The following is a 19,960-nucleotide window of genomic DNA, read 5'->3' on the forward strand; positions in this document are numbered from 1 at the left end:
CTTTATATTGGCTCTTAATCGATCATCTTCGACCGAAATAATTTAACTTGGATAATTATGGTAGTCTATACAATATTTTACTGATAAAAACGTTTAATATCCAAACTATACACATATCAATTTATAAAAAATGACACTGCATCCCGAAAACAAATCAGAACATAATACAAACGTAAAAATAAAAAAATGTTAATATGCAAATATCGTACATATGAAAAAACTAAACAAACAAAAAGTACGGTACGTATACAAATACGTACGTTCTTTATTTCGTGCATTTTTATAACTTCAGTGACACCGTATTTATAACACTTGTATCCGATCCGGATGTGGTGATGCGAGTTCAGTGCTTGAAACTAAAATTACATGCTATAATAAATTTGGAAAAGGTCAAAGACTGTTGTATTGTAAATCATAGTTATTATGTCTGATAGGCAGCGACAATAATTGAAAATCAATTTACTTGTTTAAAAAATATTAACAAGACTGTTATTTAAAGATAATGTCAATTTTGAGCGTCGATAAAAGCCTCAAGCCACCACCACAGGTACTGCATTGGATATCAAAATACCTTACATATTTGCTTTATTGTGTATCACAGTAAGGGTAAACGTCTATTATTTGATTCCAACATACATATAATCATACACATGCGTATAAACAATGTATAAAATCTTCGTTTAAAACACTTCGTTACCTTCCGTCAAGGTCGGTCAATCCGTTGTATTAAGACAGATCGACACTAAAGCCACGCTAAAGAATTATTCCTGCATGGAAGTGTTTTAACAATATCGCACTTTTCATAAAATCGAAAACACAAACAAGTTTGTAAACTATATAAACTTTATATACATACATGCACAGCAATTCTCGTTCTCAGCTTTATCAAAACATATTAATTATTTTATCTGGGATAATCTAACATAAAAGTAAACACAAACAAGTTTGTAAATTATATAAACTTTATATACATACATGCACAGCAATTCTCGTTCTCAGCTTTATCAAAACATATTAATTATTTTATCTGGGATAATCTAACATAAAAGTAAAGCAAATAATATAAAAAACAGAAAACCAAAATCCACAGACGTTACTTTTCAAAAATATACAATGATAATAGTCCATACATATGCAGGCCAACTGTATACGTTTTTAGAAAATATTTCTAATAATATTGAATGCTTAAATCCCCACTTAAAATCATATAGTTATTATGTATTGGATTACAAATTAAACTGAATATTTATTAGACCAGACAATATTTTGTAACTTAAATAATTATAACATTTCACCAGTTGTCAAAGTTTGGACACAATATTGCTTTTAATATGACGTGTCAATGTTTCTTATACTTTTAATACTCATTTTTACGTCAGAAAATCTATATTCAACCGTCTGATTCTGTTGGTAGCATTTTCTACACACTCAACAATGATTTCAGTGCCACCAAAAAGCATTCGAACCGTAACCGAACGATCCGTGCCTCTTCCGGCCAATGGAACCAGAATTGTGCCAACATGTGTGCATCCAAGATCGGTTGTAAATTTAGCATTCCTATTTCTTGAAATAAAAATTGGAATATTCATTGACTTCTGTGATTCATTGACAGGCCGATATGAGCTTTGCGTATGAGCTCCACCTACGACAAGTTTATCTCCTTCTCTAACAATAATGTCAAACAGATTTATACATCGGACTGTTCCGTCATCGTAAACTGAACGCTGCGAGGAAGGGTGTATTTTTTCGTCAAAGATTCTTGTTGTTTGTACACCATAGGTATACTTTGAAATGCGTACATTAATCGCAGTTGGACAATGACCGAAAATTACTGCCCCCTTGAGTACAGCAAGTCCAGCTTCTGCCGGAATTACGATTTTCAGCTGCGAAAACGTCAGTTTAAAGATTTCCTGAAGAAGCTTAGACTCGGAGAAACCACCCACCATCAGAATGGCTTCAACTCCGACGCAGTCTGGCTTTTCAAGAAGATCAGATGTATGCGTAATAATCTGTGTCAATGTTGTGCTAAAGAAGGACCGCACGAGGTCCGCATCCAATCGAATTTTGTTTCCGGTCAGGCTAACCTAAATAAATTATATGCTTTACAATACCAAAGTGAAACAGTCAGCGCGAAGCAATGTATTTTATTAATATCATCTTTATTAAACGAAACATTCTCTCAAGTAAGCATTCCATAAAATAACATAATCTACTTTAATATACAACACGCATGATTTAAAACAGTGAAATAACCTGTTTTCCGTAATCGGATGATGTTAGTTTGTCTTGCATTGACATGTGTGTCATTTCCTCTACTAGGTTAAACAGAGTAGATGGAACTTTAATTGTTACTTTAGTTTTCGATCCAACAGCTATATCTCTCTTCTTGATTTCAAAATCACGAAGTAGTTCAAGGTAATCTTCCATATTCTCATCTTTGAATCGTTGCATTGTAGTGTTACCTGAAAAATATAAATTACTACTTATGTAAAAAGAAAACTTACTACACATCTTCCAAAAAATAATAACGCCTACAATGATTGAACAATTATGGAAATACCTGCAATTTGTCCAAGAAAATTCATAAAAGCCCCGTCGATCTTCGTCCCACCCCAATCACCACCACTTGCCCTATGTATTTCTTTGAGATTTCCACCGGCACAAACTTCGTGTACCGTTATGTCAATTGTCCCACCTGAAATGTATGTAGTTGGTGGTTGTTATAAATATATATAATTGAATGCTTATTGAACTTTTATATAAAACGGACGCTTTTAAAAGGTGTCCAAAAGTCACAATATAAAACATGAAACGATAATTAGAAAATGGGGAAAAAGGTGCTAAATGTAAAAATCGAAATAGATGAAGATGTGTTAAAGGTTGATGTTGATGATATTACATCTGATACGTGTATAAATGTAGATAATAGCAAATACATACATACAGCCCTTTATGGTAGAATTATTGAAAGGTTAAAAACGACAGTGTATGAGTATTTGCAAATACAAAGCCGTGATTTATATTTTTACGTCATCCTTATAAAACTGTTTACAAGAGTATAACAAGTAATTGATAAATGTATTTGATTCCATTTAACTTACAGTTTGTTCATTGAACTTGAACAATTTAAAAGTTTGCATTGTTTGGTTGGAAATAAACAAGCAAAAATAAACTGAAGTATGCGAACAAATATAAAAAGCCACTTCTTTGTCAAAATAACGTTTGCTTCAACTGCGTTATTTAAATTTCAGTTGAGAAACAAATTACCCTTCGTAAACGCTTTTTTAACTGTTACATGATCTTACAGAAATGTTTTGTGTAAAACTAAAAATGGACATCAGAAGTGACCATATGCTTGAGAGAAAACCTGACAGAATATGAACACATTTAGGCTCTAACGTAGCGTTTTTGCTAAAACAACAGGGTGAAAGCATCGGAGCATGATAAAGTACCGTCTCGATAACATTTGTGTGAAACGTCATAATGAAAATGAAATATCACAATAAAGTCCATGCTAACCAATACTGAATGTTCATTGAACCATCTCCGACACAATCACAATTATAACTGCTGTGGGAAGACAATACCTCCTGCGTCAACAACTAAGTATTTCTTTCCGGTTTGAAATGTGAGAATGCTTGATTCCCCATCACACAGCACAGGAAGATGTCTGCAGTATAAGGAGGCTGCCTCTGGTTCGAGAGCAATGGAAAGTTTGTCTTTGGAGATTCCGGCCTTAAATCAGATTCAAAATTGTTGAAATAAATGTGCCAACTTAAAAAAATACACAATACTATTTTGAATTTGGAATGTGCATATATACAAAAGCTAGATCTTTACAAAAATGCATAATTTAACTAACGTTCTTTAAAAGATGCATGTACACTAAGAAAATTAAAAGGCAAATGATTGAAAGATAAGTATCTTGTTCAGTTTGGTTGGGGATTGTTTGAAAGACAATTGTTACTTGTTCTGCAGCCAATCTCATAATCTGTTTTGCCGAATCATTCCAAATAGCAGGCACGGTAAGAACCCAGTGAATATCGTCTGGCTTCAAACCTGCCACTCGGTTCTCGGATATTTTCTCCAAATCTTCTTTCATGTACCTGATTAAAGTAAGGGAAGTAAAGCAACCATGCATAACTAGCACGTATTTCAATACTACTACATATTTGACGCAAAAAGACACAGAACTAAAGGACTTGCCTGATTGACAGTGAAAAAACTGTCAAAGCTGGGAGCTTTCGACCACATTCATCGTCTACCATGGTTTCCGTGTGTATAGGCTAGATAAAGATAAAAAACATTGTAAAATAATATAACGGCTACAACATACTTTCTTTCGCGTTATACACGATATTTGCAAGTGAAAAAATACTTTTAGACAACCAAACATCGTTTCATATTAAATCATGTATGTTCCAGTAAACTACATGCATATGTAGCTAGTTCGTGTGTACTTAAAGAAATCTGCAGTATACAATGATTTTGCTTGATTTATGAAATTAAAAAACCTTTAACCAAAACGAATTTTAAAGTATACTCCTATACCTTGTTCCACAACGACATTTTGAACCTGCGGAAGAAGTACCATGTCGTATGTTTGCCACTCTGACTCAATTCACTGTACTGATTTTCCGCGTCGTACGCAAACGCTTCAAGTGTCTTTCCGTCGGGTCGGATAAGTATACACGTAGGACCTGTGCGACGACACATACAATGTATCCGAGTGCACAAGAAACTAATACAATGAAAATAAAATTGTATAAAAGTCAAGTTAATAGCAATCATATTACTACGAACATCATTAATTCATATACTTATTCAGTTCACACCAGTTTATTTATGATAAACAGTTTAAATAGCTTTCATATTATTGTGTATTTGTTCAGTAACGATTTGCTAGTTATTACAATATAAATTGATATATTTAAACGGCAAAGTTTATTGCTTTGATCTCCAATCAATACAATCATACTACCATACATTAGAATTGTTGAACACGTTTTACATGACACATTTATTTAAGTCTTTGAAATTTAACTGATTAAACTATAGAATATCATGCGCTGAAATAGACAAGTGTCTGCAGTGTTCCTAATTATATTTGCTGCGCAGATTTGTACTACTTTGGGCAAGTTAAAAATGACAAGAACATGCATACATTAGTTGCAGCAAAATATACATATACACATATACAATACAAGGTAAGATATTCTTCTTTGGTCCATCTAAGATCACACCTTGGATATTCTCAACGTCCTATCTCAATTTATTCCATAGTATCGTTGATTAATTTTTATCACCCTACAATAAATATCCGTTACATATTTTAAAGCAACAAATTAACCTAGAAACATTACATAAACAAACTTTGCAAAAACCAAAACCTGATAAGCAAATAAACGCATTAATGTTGCATCCGTCATTCACGAAAGCATACTAATTACCTTTGGACGATAACAGCTGACTCCCAGTCCATACTTTCGCGGATACTTTTGTAGGATCTTTATCAAACTCTGATTTAAAGGAAAATGCCCAACCAGAATAAGTAGTGCCGATGTCTATGGCGGCCACCAAAAGCGACCCACCTCTCACTGCCTGAATAAATGTTCATTACAAAATAATAATATGATATAGCACAAGGTCTTTCCAAAACGTAGGTACATAGTTTAATTAATTGACATCCAAGGTTCGATTAATTTTTACAGTTTGTTGTTTACCATAAAAATAAGACCTTTCTCCAAAATCTCCGCAACAATACGAATGCACGAAACATAATTTATAAAATAAAAAGGAATGATCTAGGTAGAACAGGGGCATAACAGCAATATTGCAGGATAAGTTGAATATTTTTGAAAATTGCATGACTTTTAGTAGATTTCTCAATGGTCAGAAAAGGTTTAAAACATATGATGATGAAATGAAATAGGGGCTGTGGCTGTAAGAAATCTGGGGTTGCCTTAACTCTTACTAAAACACGATGTAATTACCCCAATAATCCTTTTATCCTGCAAATAACAACACATTATATATTAAAATATTTACAATTTAATGGTTGTCCAATGAATATCATTTCGCAAACTTTTTTTCATTGTATTCTTATACGGTCTTGTCGAAATATTGATCAAAACAAGGGACAAAATTGTCACAAAACCAGGTTTTCAATTTGAACAAAAGTCTGATAGAGGGAGACAATTCAAAATGTGCATTAATACTGATTGTTCCTAGTTATCCCCCCACCTTGTTTCAAATTCAATTTATTTTTAGTCGTGGCGATTTGATACTCACATTAATTACGCTGATCACGTTTGTCAAGTTATTTTCAAAAATATATTTATGCAGGACACAGTTAGGCTTCATATAGAATTACAACTGGTCTAAATTTCACCTTTGACATTGAATTGTGACTTAAGGATGTTCGATCGTTTTGTGAAAATTTTCAAAATATCCGGAATGCTATAATTTTTGTATGGTGATTAATGAATCTGTATCTGAAATTAATATAAAATAAAAAAGAGAGGTCACCGTGAATAATTTTGAGATAACGAAGGTTTTTAAATGCCATGTGAGTTTGAAAAAAGGTCATTTTTGCGGGGCATAAATTTGGGGGTACGGTAAAATGTTTTTGTGTAATACATTTAAAATGGCATAATAGTATTGAGATTGCATTAGATTAGCAACTGTAACATGTGTATTATCATAGTGAACAGTTTTAAAACCAAAAATTATGGAAATCGTAAAAAATAATGAGAAATAAGTATGACTAGTTTTTTGTTTGTTTTGAATTTTTTATTGCACAGTTCAAAATAGATAGCATGCAATACAGATACATATTTCTGTTGATGTAATATTCATATTCATTTGAAGTTCTCAATAATTAAAGGAAACTAGCTAAGCATTAAAATGAAGTAAAGAAATTGATAGGTCACCGTTGATTTTTTTTTGCTATAGAAATTTTAATATGGACTTAATTTCAAAAATACAATGACTAACATTGTAATAGTAATTAAAACATATCTATATAATAACTGCTCCATAACAATTAAATTATCAACTGAAATGTGATACACGTAGAAATATTTATAATGTATATTGTTATGAACATATTCCAGATGTAACAACTGAAAAAACAATGTTGATGTTCAAATAAACATCTTAAATTACCCCACCCACCTGTTACCCATGTTGTTGGTTGTAAATTGAACATATGTACAAGGTATTTTAAAATTATTTTTAGAACTGTGTGATGTGTATTTAAAGACAAGAGGCCATGATGGCCCTGTATCGCTCCACTGCTGAAAAAAAGACTGAAACAAATATTCTCCGCATGTGCAGATACTTAAATATAGCCCCTATTTAAGCACATGTACAATTTTGTGACCACCTGGGCTGGGTCAAATTTAACCCCAGGGGCATAATTTGAGCAAACTTTGTAGAGGACTACTATATCTCACTCCATACAAAATGTGGTGGCCCTAAGTCTTAGATGTAGAGTTAAGGACAAGAATATTTTTAAAGTTTTCACAAAATAAGCAAGATACAAGCGTATATAATGTTCAATTTTGAGACCCGCGGGTCAGGGTCAAATTTGACCCAAAGTAACAAACTTGGTAGATGACTTTAAGATGTTCCTGCATACCAAATTTGGTAGCCATAGTCAGAATGGTTTTCGACAAGATTTTTAAAGATTTCACAAAATAGGCGCTTTATAAGCGTTTATTAAATTTTGTGACCCCCCGCGGCAGGGTCAAAGTTGACCCCAGAGGCATTATTTGAACAAATTTGGTAGAGGTTTATAAGATGTCACTACATACCAAATTTGGTAGCCCTAGGCCCAATAGATATGGACAATTTTTTTTTAAGTTTTCACAAATTAAGCACTTTATAAGCATATGTTCAGTTTTGTAACCCCCGGGGCAGTTTCAAATTTAACCCAAGGGGCATTATTTGAACAAACTTGGTAGAGAACTATTACATGTCAATACATACCAAATTTGGTAGCCCTATGCCATACTAATATAAACAAGAAGATTTTTAAAGTTTTCACAAAAAATGCCTAATATAAGCATATGTTCAATTTTGTGACCCTCAGGGCAGGGTCAAACTTGACCCTAGGGGCATAATTTGAACAAACTTGGTAGAGGACTATAAGATGCCACTACATACCAAATTTGGAAGCCCAAGGCCCAATTTTATATCCAACTAGCATCGTTGTTGTCACATGTGGTCACGCTTACCGACGAACCGATAGAAAAATCGTCAAAATAACAGTGGTCATACCGGAAATCCTGATTGTCGGTGGAAATAGTCTTTCTATTGAAATCCACATTGTTCTTTTGAACGTTGTTGTTTTCAATACCTTTTAAGTTTCGTTTTGTATTCCGAATTATATCCAAATTAGACATTTTAAATGAAAATTATTAAGCCAAGTATCTGATTCTCATTGTTGACAAATTATCGTTTCGTTATCAATAGACGCTTGCATTTGCACAGAAAATAACATCTACAGCGTAAGCAAGCGTTTCATCGATGTCGATCACGAAGTGACGTCAAGCAATCGAACGCTTGGTTTCAATGCAGTAAATCTCGAAAATATGTAAATGCCGAAAATTTGAAGGCGCATTATCAAAACAGTAAAACTAGAATTTACACTCGTTTATTCCAACCTAATATTTTGAAACCGTGAAAATATATAAAGGTTTTTAATTTTCACGATATAGTGAATCAATTACCGTAAAGTGGAAACGATCGAACATCCTTAACCCTCGACTTTCAGACCTGCTTTTCGCGTGCGAAACCAGGCCCTTCCATGGAGAGCAGTATCTCAATTAATTAAAAAAAAAATTGGACCATTGACCTTCATTGTGACTATGACCCTTGTTGTAAATGAAATTCCGTCTGATCATGCGGACCACTACGGCCAAAATATTTGAAAATAATCTATATTGCAAATAGGTATGCTTCGGACAAATGTCAAGTACACATTTCCTAGACTAGACCTTTGATCTTGAGATGCGATCTTGACCATGCACATAGAGACATGGTTCTTGCAATCGACACTCTTTCTCATTATGATGATCACTTGGCAAGATAAATGAAAATCCATCCATTTTTCTGAATAGCTATATAAGATATTGAATTGTAATACTGTGCCTGGTTTTTGTATTTGCCATTCTGTCTGCAAAGTTATTTGAAAATATGTCTATGCTGGGCAAATTAAGGCTCAGAACAAAGTGTCAAGTATACAATTTTCCAGCCGCCCACCGCACCACCGCTATAGTATTTCCTAATGCGGCTGTTCTTTCAAATTGTTTATTGCCCCAGCTTATTGAGCATGAAATGCATTTACATTTTCATTTCTAGTTTCATAAAAGGTGGCGGGAAAATCCAAATAACCATATAATGCGATTTAAGTTTGCCAAACTGAAATAAAGCAATTCTAATTACACTACTCGAATTTCGCTTTTCATAATGCATTATGAACAACTTTCGAAATCAAATCGCCTAAAACAAAATGTAACAGATGTTATTTTTTAAAGAAATCTAAATATTGTGTCTTATACTCGTAATTTTATCATAAGAAAATTAATTTAATAAAAGAAGAAACAAAAGAAGAAAACACCTTACCATTATCAGAATAGCCTGTGACTGCGTAGCATACGGACAACTGAAGGCGGAAGTTTAATTATTCCCAGAACGAACAATTCCACTAATACTAAAATATAAACCTTTTTTCCTCAAAATTGAAACATTGCGATCGGCTTTACGTGTGTTTTTTTTTTTACATTTGCAATGTCAGGTTTTGTTTCGATTGTAATGTATCTTGGAATAATAACCTAGATTTTAAAGTTGCGATCGTCTTTCATTCAAGGTTCATTTGACATTATCAAGGCCAGTTTCAGTTTCGATTAAAATGTACTTTGGGAACTACAACCTAGATGATAAAGGTGCATTTCGACGTTAAATGGGTCTTACATTATTAAAGTTTCCTAAATACGTTTACTTTTATATTTGTATAACCAATTACTAAATAGTTGCTTATCACGTATGACTCGTTTTTAGTAAGGCTTCGTAAAATACTTATTTTGATAAGTGTGAAAAGTTGACCTGGTGATGCTTTAACGAGCGCGGGAGCGACAGTAGTTAAATCGTCATGAAAGAAATGAACATGAAGAACCGCTATACGAATACGCACTATCGATAAGGGAAATGTAGAATACATCCTTTTGAATTAGGGAATTTTTGTTGTCGTTAGTTCGACGCCTACAGGAAGCAGTTACCAACAATAGTGTTTATCGTTTTATTTCTTTCTAAACGGTTTCATCACTTGAATATTGTAATTTATAAATTTCTGTCTTAAATGAGAACATTCTCAATTTTAATACATATCTTAATTTAAAAGGGAAAAACCGTCGATACGCTCCTATAATGAGAACATTTTGATAAATTGCTGTCGATCGGCCACATAACTGAATTAAAAATATAACTGAAGAAAATATTCCAAGAACGAACATGTACAATAATACTAAAATCTAAACATGTTTCCTCCTCTTGCAACAACAGGTGATCGTATTGCATCATTTGATCCCTCCACGTTCCGTAAGTAGGTTGGAGTTTTTTTCTTATGAACTTAAAGCAGCCTTTTCACAGGTTTTGACATGTATTGAAGTTTGCCATTAAATGCTTTATATTGATAAATGTAACCATTGGATCTAAAAAGCTCCAGTAAAAAATCAAGAATACAATAAATGAAACAAAATAAAAGTAACCCTCAACTGGGCTCGAACCACTGACCCCTGGCATATCAAGCGCCGAATATATTTGACGAGCATGGACAGCTAGTTCGTCTACTTATTAAGATAACAAAATTCTTTCGCAAGTTAAATTTGTCGTACGATCGTTTATGAAACGGCCCCCTGGAGTGAAAGTCTACCACTTAGACCACTCGGCCATCGGTGCTCATACAATGAAGGGTGTATTTTATACTGTATATAAGCAATCCTCGTAGTTTCACAAAATATAACGACAACAACAGAACTCTCCAAATTTTTCAATCGTTTCGCGATGCAACGCTTTATAATTTTCAGGTTTTTTATTCGTCGAAAGATGCATATAATGGCTATTTTAGAGCGTGGTAAATGTTCAGTATTACTGATTCCTCACAAATATCATAACTTAAAAGACAATTTGCGAATCTGAAACAACTTTTTTTCATTTTGTCAATTTACCAAAACGTGAAAAGGCCCCTTTAATTGAAAATAACTGCTCAATTACAATGTATACAAGATAAGTATTGATGCAAAGCATCAAAGGGCGTCGGGAATTTCAGTGTAAAAGGCACTCAATGAAGTTACATGAAACGATTTTTTTCTACTGTAAATATTAATATATTGGTCGATTATTTTAAACAAAATAGAAAAAGATACTGGTATAACCATTATCTATGATTTTGTGTTATAACTCCCAAATAACCATTATTTATGATGTAGTGTTATAACCCCCAATTAACCATTATCTATGATTTTGTGTTGTAACCCTCAAATATTTCATAGTTCATTTTATTTACATTGGTTTCCTTTTTTTACTGACATCCGTGTGCAGTTTTCATTAATGGAACAGAACTGTGTAGGTTTTAGAAAATCTGCTTCATCTTGTAAGCGTTATTTCATATTTGTCTCAACTTCAAGAGAAGCTGATTCTGAACTTATTCTTACGTTTCTAATTTACGATAAGGGTTGAGTACTCATTGATATGAAAACACTGTAAAAGTTTTAATGTGTTTACGACCCCCACCCCCACCCTCTCACACATATATTTAATGGGCATAATAAAAACAAAAAATGGTTACAGTAGTATATCATTTTCAAAATAAGAAGCAACCTTTGAAATAATGAGGTGCAGATCTTTCTAGATGTGAAAAAGTAGACATGCTAGAGAGATTACTAATTCTCATCACACATTACTTTTTCTCTTCTTTACAGTTTTATGGTTTTGTCACTTTGTGCACATGCACAAGTTGGCCATGCTCTGTTTCGATATTTAAGTGTAAGAATACTTATCTAAGCACACACACACACATATAGTTATATCATTCATGCGCATATTAAATGGTTTTATTTTTAAAATACATTAAGGTTATCTAATAATTATTCTCATCTTAAAGAGGCACATCGACGTCGTGTCCCCTGTATATAGAGACGTATTAAAACATCGTATATTCCCATACATTCATCCAGTTATCATTGCTCAAGCTAGGCTTAAATAGAAGGGCGCAACACTCAGCCGCCCACACGTCCAACACTTCCCCGAAATATCGGGCAGTAACATCAGAATTTTACAGTACTACCGTCCCATGAATTTTATAAAAAATATACATTTGACTGAGCGTTCAGAAAAAAGGAGAATTATGTGTTATGCAACGTTTTAATAAATACTTTATGAACAATATCTTTTCTTACAATTATGTTAGCCGTCGATATGTCCATTTAAAGACAGTTTTTACGATTGCGTTTTCCAAACATACAACGTTGCTGTATCAACAACTTGAATACACGTTCAGAAGAAGTCGTTTCAGAAATCATCAAAATTAGAATTTGCTGCGTTTGAAAATAGTTTTGTTCGTTTATTCAAAATCGCCTTCATGTACAAAGGCACTAACAATATTGGAAACCGCACATTAGTCTGTGTAGATATATTAATACTTCACACAAGCAATTTTTGGTTGTGTAACAAATAAGAAACACATACTGTATCTGCATAGACTTGTTCGTTATGAAATCCATCTAAGGTAATATAATTTGATGAATGCTTTATAAACAGACAGTTAATCATATATATTTATATTCCTTGTTTATATTCCTAAGTTGTTTTAAGACGGCGGAAATAACATATTTCCTTTAAAATCGTGTACACTCAATTTGATCTTAACTAATTATACTTGCAAATATTAATTTTTAAATAAACCACTATATACCACTACAAACCACTGTATTATAAAATAGCCGAGTTTCGATATTGCATACTTTTGGGGTACATAAACAGGGTAAAACAACACATTCACCTACCATTTCGAACACCAGCCACAACCTCAATGACAAACTGACTTTTCGTTTCGGTGGGAAGAAAATGTTACTGATTCCTTGAAACCAGTCATCTGAATTTAAAATTTCTGGTACCACTCGTCGTTCTCATTAGCAATATACAAGCGTGGAACCAATGTATGTAATATAATATCTTTACCATGAAACGATATATTTCAATGCAACTATATTTTAAACGGAACCTTGCCATTTATGATATCTAATTGCAAAGAACAACTATAGTCTTAATACCAATTCCGTATTAAAACGGCAATAACTACCGACTAGGGCTCAAACGGGTCATACACTGTCTTAGGGATGGAACGCGGGTCAATATTAAAATACCTGTGGAAGTTCGGGTCTATCCGGGTTTGAATTTAAATCAGTTAACGCACAATCTTTATTTAATAACGTCCTTTATCAGAACAATAAACAGTTAATCTATTACAAGGTTTAGTATAATCAATTAAATATTTTCTAAAATGAATCATGCAACTTTTTGTTTAGTGTACACCACAATGTGTTTAGGATAAATGCCAGTATTCTTTGGCACTTAGGTAATTAGTTTAACATTATTTTCTTGCTAGAACGGTACAAACACAGAAAGAACAGACGAACTACAACACATTTGTAAAGTAGAATAAAGTATCTATTACTTTAATGTGATGGCAATACATAACTTATTGATATTCGATATAAATGCCGATTCAAGTTTGAAGTCGATACACATTTAAAAATCAAGTTCCGTTTAAGAAATTTACCATGCTTTTGTCCGAAATATTGTTATTACTTTCAGAATATCATACATAGACTTACTTACATTTCGTGCGTGTGTTATCCTAATTTTGAACAAAACAAAGCTTACAATAATTAAAAAAGAAAGTTGGAATCCTATTATTTAATCTATAGACAAACAAATCCGGCATCTCCTATGTAATGAATAAGCCAACCGACGCGGTATAGTTGGTTAAAGCTTTGTCACGAACTTTTTTCGACCCTCAAATTCGATTTTTTACGCGCTTAAGCCATATAAGCACCTACAATTTTAAGTGTGTTACGCAATAACGATTAGTAACCATAATCATCGTCTAATTATATTGCATTTTAATACATGCTTTTTACTGATTTTCAAATAAATTTGCACAAAATGATCATCATATTAACTAATTAACATGTCGTTCAACAGAATCGTCGAATAAAAGTACAGGCTTCTGTAGACGGTTGATATTCACACATTATAATGGTATTGTAGTGGAAGGGCTGTTAATGTGTGACCAATAACGTTTTTGTTCATTATGTGATTTCTAACAAATTGGCAATACTGGACATCACAGAAAATAAAGTGTGCGTAATGCAACATGGTCGCTTGCTTAAGGTTCAAGGTCACAGTGGAAACATTATAAATACAGATCTTCACATATGAAGCAATCAAACACCATTACAGAAATCTCAACGAGAGGCTAGTTGAGTTATCAGATCAACACTATTGGCATAGCTCCATGTATTTAATACTTGTGTTACACACTAAATTGAAGTTAAGAGCACAGGAAAGCTCTTTAGTCAAATTTTATTAATGCAATAAGGCAATATACCATTAACCTGATGTATAAGAGATTTTAAATACACATCCATGTTACTTAAAGTAAACACAAATTTAGCAAACAAAGAATTTCTGAGACTTTTTCTAATCCTTGATGTAAACTATTCATGATTTTAACAGATTAAATGAGATAATCAGACTATTGCCATGATTTTTATGCTTTCCCAAAAATTGTTTGGGGGAGCATTGAGTCGCCACTTCGTCTGTCCGTCCGTGCGTCCGTCCGTCCGTGCACAATTTTTGACCGGGCTTTTTCTCAGCAAATAATGACCGGAATTCAATTAAACTTTATGGGAAGCTTTACTACCAAGAGGAGATGTGCATATTATCAGCCGGTTCTGGTCGAATGATTTTTCACAGAGTTATGGCCCTTTGAAATTTTCCATTGAACATACAGTGCAATTCTTGTCCGAGCTATTTCTCAGCAACATATTACGGGAATTCAATGAAACTTTATGGGAAGCTTTACTACCAACAGGAGATGTGCATATTATCAGCCGGTTATGGTCGGATGATTTTTCACAGAGTTATGGCCCTTTGAAATTTTTCATTGTACATATAGTGCAATTCTTGTCCGAGCTATTTCTCAGCAACTTATTACGGGAAATCAATGAAACTTTATGGAAAGCTTTGCTACCAACAGGAGAAGTGCATATTATCAGCCGGTTATGGTCAAATGATTTTTCACAGAGTTATGGCCCTATGAAATTTTCTATAAACTGTACATATAGTGCACTTCTTGTCCGGGCTTTTTCTCCCCAACTACTGACTGGACTTCAATGAAGCTTTATGGAAAGCTTAACTACCTGTAGGAGATGCGCATGTTATAAGTGGGTTCTGGTTATATGATTTATTTAGAGAGTTATGGCCCTTGGAAATTTTTAAGTTGCTAAACCATCCATCGTATTATTTTGTCCAAAGTTATGCCTCTCAAGACGTTTCCTTTTATCTGAATATATAGTGCAATATTGTGACAAAAAACCTTTGGGGAGCATCACACGTCTCCGACGGTTTCTTGTTAAGCTTGTTTTATATAAAAACCAATTAACAATAATTATTGTAAAAACATAAACTATCAATTTCTCCAATCAAATTTGAAATACATTATTTATAAAAAGTCTTACTTTTAAATTCACATTAAACAAAAATTACTTTAACAACCATTTTATAAACATATGCTGCTTCTTATAATACTTACACTTTGACAAGATAAATTGTGTTGCATGAATCATTTTACATATATGTATTGCTTAATTCGTTTGCACATCAATGTGTACAAGAACCTACTCGCTTTGTAACCACACTCTTTATGAAGCAATTGACATATTTTAGAAATTAATGAACATGGTAATAGTTTATCCTACCATTTATTGATTTTGTTTAAACCTATTTATTTTAGCCTAAGGCTCATTAAAACGCGCTCAAGTCCAAAACTTTTGAACAACAAGTTATTGTTGTCTTTGTCTGCGATTTAAGTTCGTCCCGCCAGTTAAGATCAAATCGTGACCTCCCGGTTGTTAGGGGGTAATCATATCCACTACGCCACGGCGACAATACGGTCTGGTTATGCTCATAGTTACGATACTTCGAGGAGGGGAGCAGCGATTGCTTGTTCCACGGAGGCACTTTATGGTAACAGTAGCGATAATTTGTAAAGAAGAGCTTCGATGATTTAGTGATTGGTTTTGTCAAACATGCGAACGATGGTTGTATTCCGATAGTAAAGTTATGCAGACATTTAATTCCGACATTTCTTAAACAATATAAACTTTATGTACTTTTACACATAATGTTTTGCTGTTTTCTACAAATTATATTCGTTTATTAAATTTAGATCGCATGATGTTTCTTTTAACGTTGATTTTATACAGAAAAGGCAGACAATTAATAATTGACGTATGATTGTAATATCAACATTTTATTAATGCAGATACGGCATTTGCGAAGGCCTATTCTGTCAGTACTATTTGCTCACTGATTCGTAATAATCAAGGTCTGTAATGGCTGCTGGTGGCTTATACCAGGCAAAACGGCTATGATCGATATGCGTTCGTATGTTCTTTACCTAGATAACTTAAAATTAAATACACATATATGTAAAGTGTGATGCAAATCATATAGAATTTGAACGGTGGATTAGTGTTCGAAATGATCAATTGAATATATAAATTGTTTTACTGCACAGTTTATACTCCTATTCCTATATACTAACGTTATAAGATTTATAAAGAATCGAGCAGGCTGGTCAAAAGGTTAACATAACAACGTTTAACTGGCATTTTATTGAGCAAAATACATTACATCTTACAAGAGAATTTCCATTCGATGATATGAATCCATATATAAAATGAAAAGAATACGAGTTGGAATAAACATGTTTCACATGATTCTTTCAAAACAAAACCCCCATAATAAAAACAAATTCAATAATGTTCACAACTATGACATTAAACGAGTAAATAAAAAAATATGATTAGCACAACCATAGTAAATCAGATGTCCATAATTGTTTTTGATGATTTTCTCGCAAGAAATGTATCTGAACATATACAATTAAACAAACGCTGTAAGATATATTGTATATATTGTATTTGGTGCGTTGAAACAAGAAGAGACGTAATTATGTCCGAATAATAAAAACACTAATGGCATTTAGTTCACCATCAAATAAATGACAACGTCGTACTTAAAGTTTCAATTGCACACGTTTTAGACTGTTGAATAGTGAGACGATAACGTTGATGATTAATTTAAACGAAGCAAGCTTAATTCAAGGACGTCGAACCTAGGACGATTAAGAAAACTGACATGTATTCATCATAACCCCAACAGCAAATTAAAAAAAAACTTTCTTAACTGATATGTACGTCCGTAGACATTTGCTTCCTCAAACAAGAAGGCATTTAAATCAGGAAGTTAATTGGCAACCGTGTGATTTTCCCAGTAGCTGTTTCCAGGCACTCCACGGTAATTTCAGTACCACCAAAAATCATGCGAACCTTAACCGACCGTGAGGTCCCACTACCAGCAAGTGGTACACTAATAGCGCCAATTTTCTGGCATCCGACATCGGTTGTAAATTTGGGATTTTTGTCACTAGTAGCAAATATTGTCACACCCATAGCTGTCTGATCATCGAATATTGGTGTATATGATGCCTCATTCTGTGCTTGGCCGACAACAAGCTTATCTCCAACTTCAACAAGTTTGGAAAATATATCTGTACACCGTATGACACCATCTTTTTGAATCTGACGTTTAGACCATGGGTGCTCCCCGTCGATGAAGGTGCATGATATATCTGTACCGTATGTATACTTTGAAACGCGCTCGGTAATGGCCATGGGAGAATGGCCATATATGACTGCACCCTTCATAACAGCAAGCCCTGCCTCGGGTGGAACGATGATTTTCAGCTGCGGAAACCGCTGTTTGATGGATTCTTGGAGAAGCATGCACTCGGAGTATCCCCCAACCATCAATATGGCCTCCACGCCACTACATTCAACTTTTTGTAGCAAATCAGAAACATGTCCGACGATTTTCGTCAAAGATGTGCTAAAGAACGAACGCATTATATCTGGATCCAAGCGAATTTTATCCCCGGCCAGCGTAACCTATGATCAAAACCAAACCATAATTTACCAACACTACTGACTTCTTGAAAATAGATGGATAAAAAGAAAATTAATATATAAATGCATAGTCTTTGTTAAATGTCGTTCTTTTTTCCGAAATACTTTTTCACTTAGAACCTTGCGTTATTTGATGTAGGTGTAGGCAAAGTTTCACAGTTTTTGAACGGACATGATAAACATAACTACAAGAAAATTCAATTTGAAAAAGCAATGTCGAAGTGAATTTCGTTAACTTCAGCTGTTGTGTGATTTTTCATTCATGTCACTTACCTGTTTTCCGTAACCCGACGATTGCAGTTTGTCTTTCAATGGCATTCCTGTTACATCTTTCACATGCTCAATCAGTGAAATGGGTACTTTGATGGTTATTTTACCAGGCTTTGACGTGTCTATAGCTCTCTTTTTTATCTCAAAATCACGAAGAAGTTCAATATAATCTTCCATATTATCATCTTTGAATTTCTGCATTGCCTTTTTATCTATATACACATACAGTAAAATAAATATAAGAACAAAACATGCAACGCATCATCACATACAATTATTACACAGTCAAGAAAACCCCAAAAACTAATATGGTATTATGTACCTGTTATCTTTCCAAGAAATTCCATAAATGCTGCATCAACTTTCGTTCCTCCCCAGTCTCCCCCGCTCGCATTGTGGACTTCTTTTAGGTTTCCTTCTGTGCACACTTCGTGGACCGTAATATCAATTGTTCCACCTTAAATAAGTGAGTTGTGTGGTTGCAGGCTTGGTTCTCAAACGATTGAGAAATTATATTGTTAAAACAAAGGTACTTAAAGCCAAACTATTTGAACTGGATATTTTTTGATTTAGTATTGTCTCTGTAAACCTGTCATTTAAGATAACATTTAATAATAAGTTAGACTGTTTTATGAACTTTTCAAGTAAGTTCATCTATTAAAAACGGCCGATCATTTGAACGCACACAACAGTTATACAGGTGCAACATCATTGATTTTAAAGGATTCAATGTCGACCACAGTACTTGAATCTGAATTTTCTGAGATTACATGGAAAGCGGGTCTAAATTACTGTGTTATTCCTCTGGTTGCCGAGTGAAGTGTGTGAAGACCTTTTAGGTATATAATAGTGATTGGACGTATTTTACAATATTATGATTCGGAAGGCGAATCCATAATCGCGTTTTCTACGGCGGAACATCAAACTTAGGTGTAAATGTTGTGATTGCAACTGATAAAATATCCTTTTCAATTTTAGCAAAACGTTCAAATGTGTACGCTTTTATGGCATGTATTAGTTGTATTCAACATGTATTTGTGTAATAATACTGCTAGGAGCATATGATGTGTTGTTCAAAACTGGACAGGTGGGCTTAAATAAATAATACATAAATATCAACGGCATAAAATGTATACAATGTGAAAGCGCTAATGATTATTATTATTATGTATAATATTAATATTATTATAATGCGAAATTTGGGGGACTGTACCTCCTGCATCTAGAACTAAATATTTTTTTCCAGCCCTCAGTGTGGAAAGACTTGATTCCCCATCTTTCTGGACAGGAAGATGTCTGCAGTACAGTGAGGCTGCTTCTGGCTCAAGTGCAAGGGTCAGCTTGTCTGATGAAATCCCGGCCTAAATCAATAA

The 19,960-nt window shown here is 33.6% G+C and overlaps 2 protein-coding genes across 4 annotated transcripts in view; both read right to left on the bottom strand.

The window, feature by feature from the left end:
• LOC127878118 (heat shock 70 kDa protein 12A-like) overlaps positions 1-19,960 on the bottom strand; it is a 71,870-nt gene that overhangs the window by 47,436 nt on the left and 4,474 nt on the right. The window contains exons 6-9 of one of the 3 annotated variants that reach the window (XM_052424542.1): positions 19,801-19,948; positions 18,910-19,044; positions 18,591-18,799; positions 17,721-18,299 (exon numbers count right to left, since the gene is read on the bottom strand). In XM_052424542.1, the coding sequence (XP_052280502.1) occupies positions 17,721-18,299; positions 18,591-18,799; positions 18,910-19,044; positions 19,801-19,948 (1,071 nt within the window). Of the gene's footprint in view, positions 1-16,999; positions 18,300-18,590; positions 18,800-18,909; positions 19,045-19,800; positions 19,949-19,960 lie in introns of those variants that run through there. The other 2 variants (XM_052424540.1, XM_052424541.1) reach the window with 2 other exon arrangements.
• LOC127878119 (heat shock 70 kDa protein 12A-like) lies at positions 237-5,572 on the bottom strand. The gene is made up of 8 exons (XM_052424543.1): positions 5,451-5,572; positions 4,552-4,700; positions 4,207-4,286; positions 3,968-4,106; positions 3,588-3,735; positions 2,561-2,695; positions 2,254-2,462; positions 237-2,084 (listed from the first exon to the last, which is right to left on the bottom strand). The coding sequence occupies exons 2-8, from the start codon at positions 4,567-4,569 to the stop codon at positions 1,371-1,373; spliced, it is 1,443 nt and encodes a 480-aa protein (XP_052280503.1). The 5' UTR covers positions 4,570-4,700; positions 5,451-5,572; the 3' UTR covers positions 237-1,370.

Source organism: Dreissena polymorpha, chromosome 4, assembly GCF_020536995.1.
Source record: "Dreissena polymorpha isolate Duluth1 chromosome 4, UMN_Dpol_1.0, whole genome shotgun sequence".
Lineage (NCBI taxonomy): Eukaryota > Metazoa > Mollusca > Bivalvia > Myida > Dreissenidae > Dreissena > Dreissena polymorpha.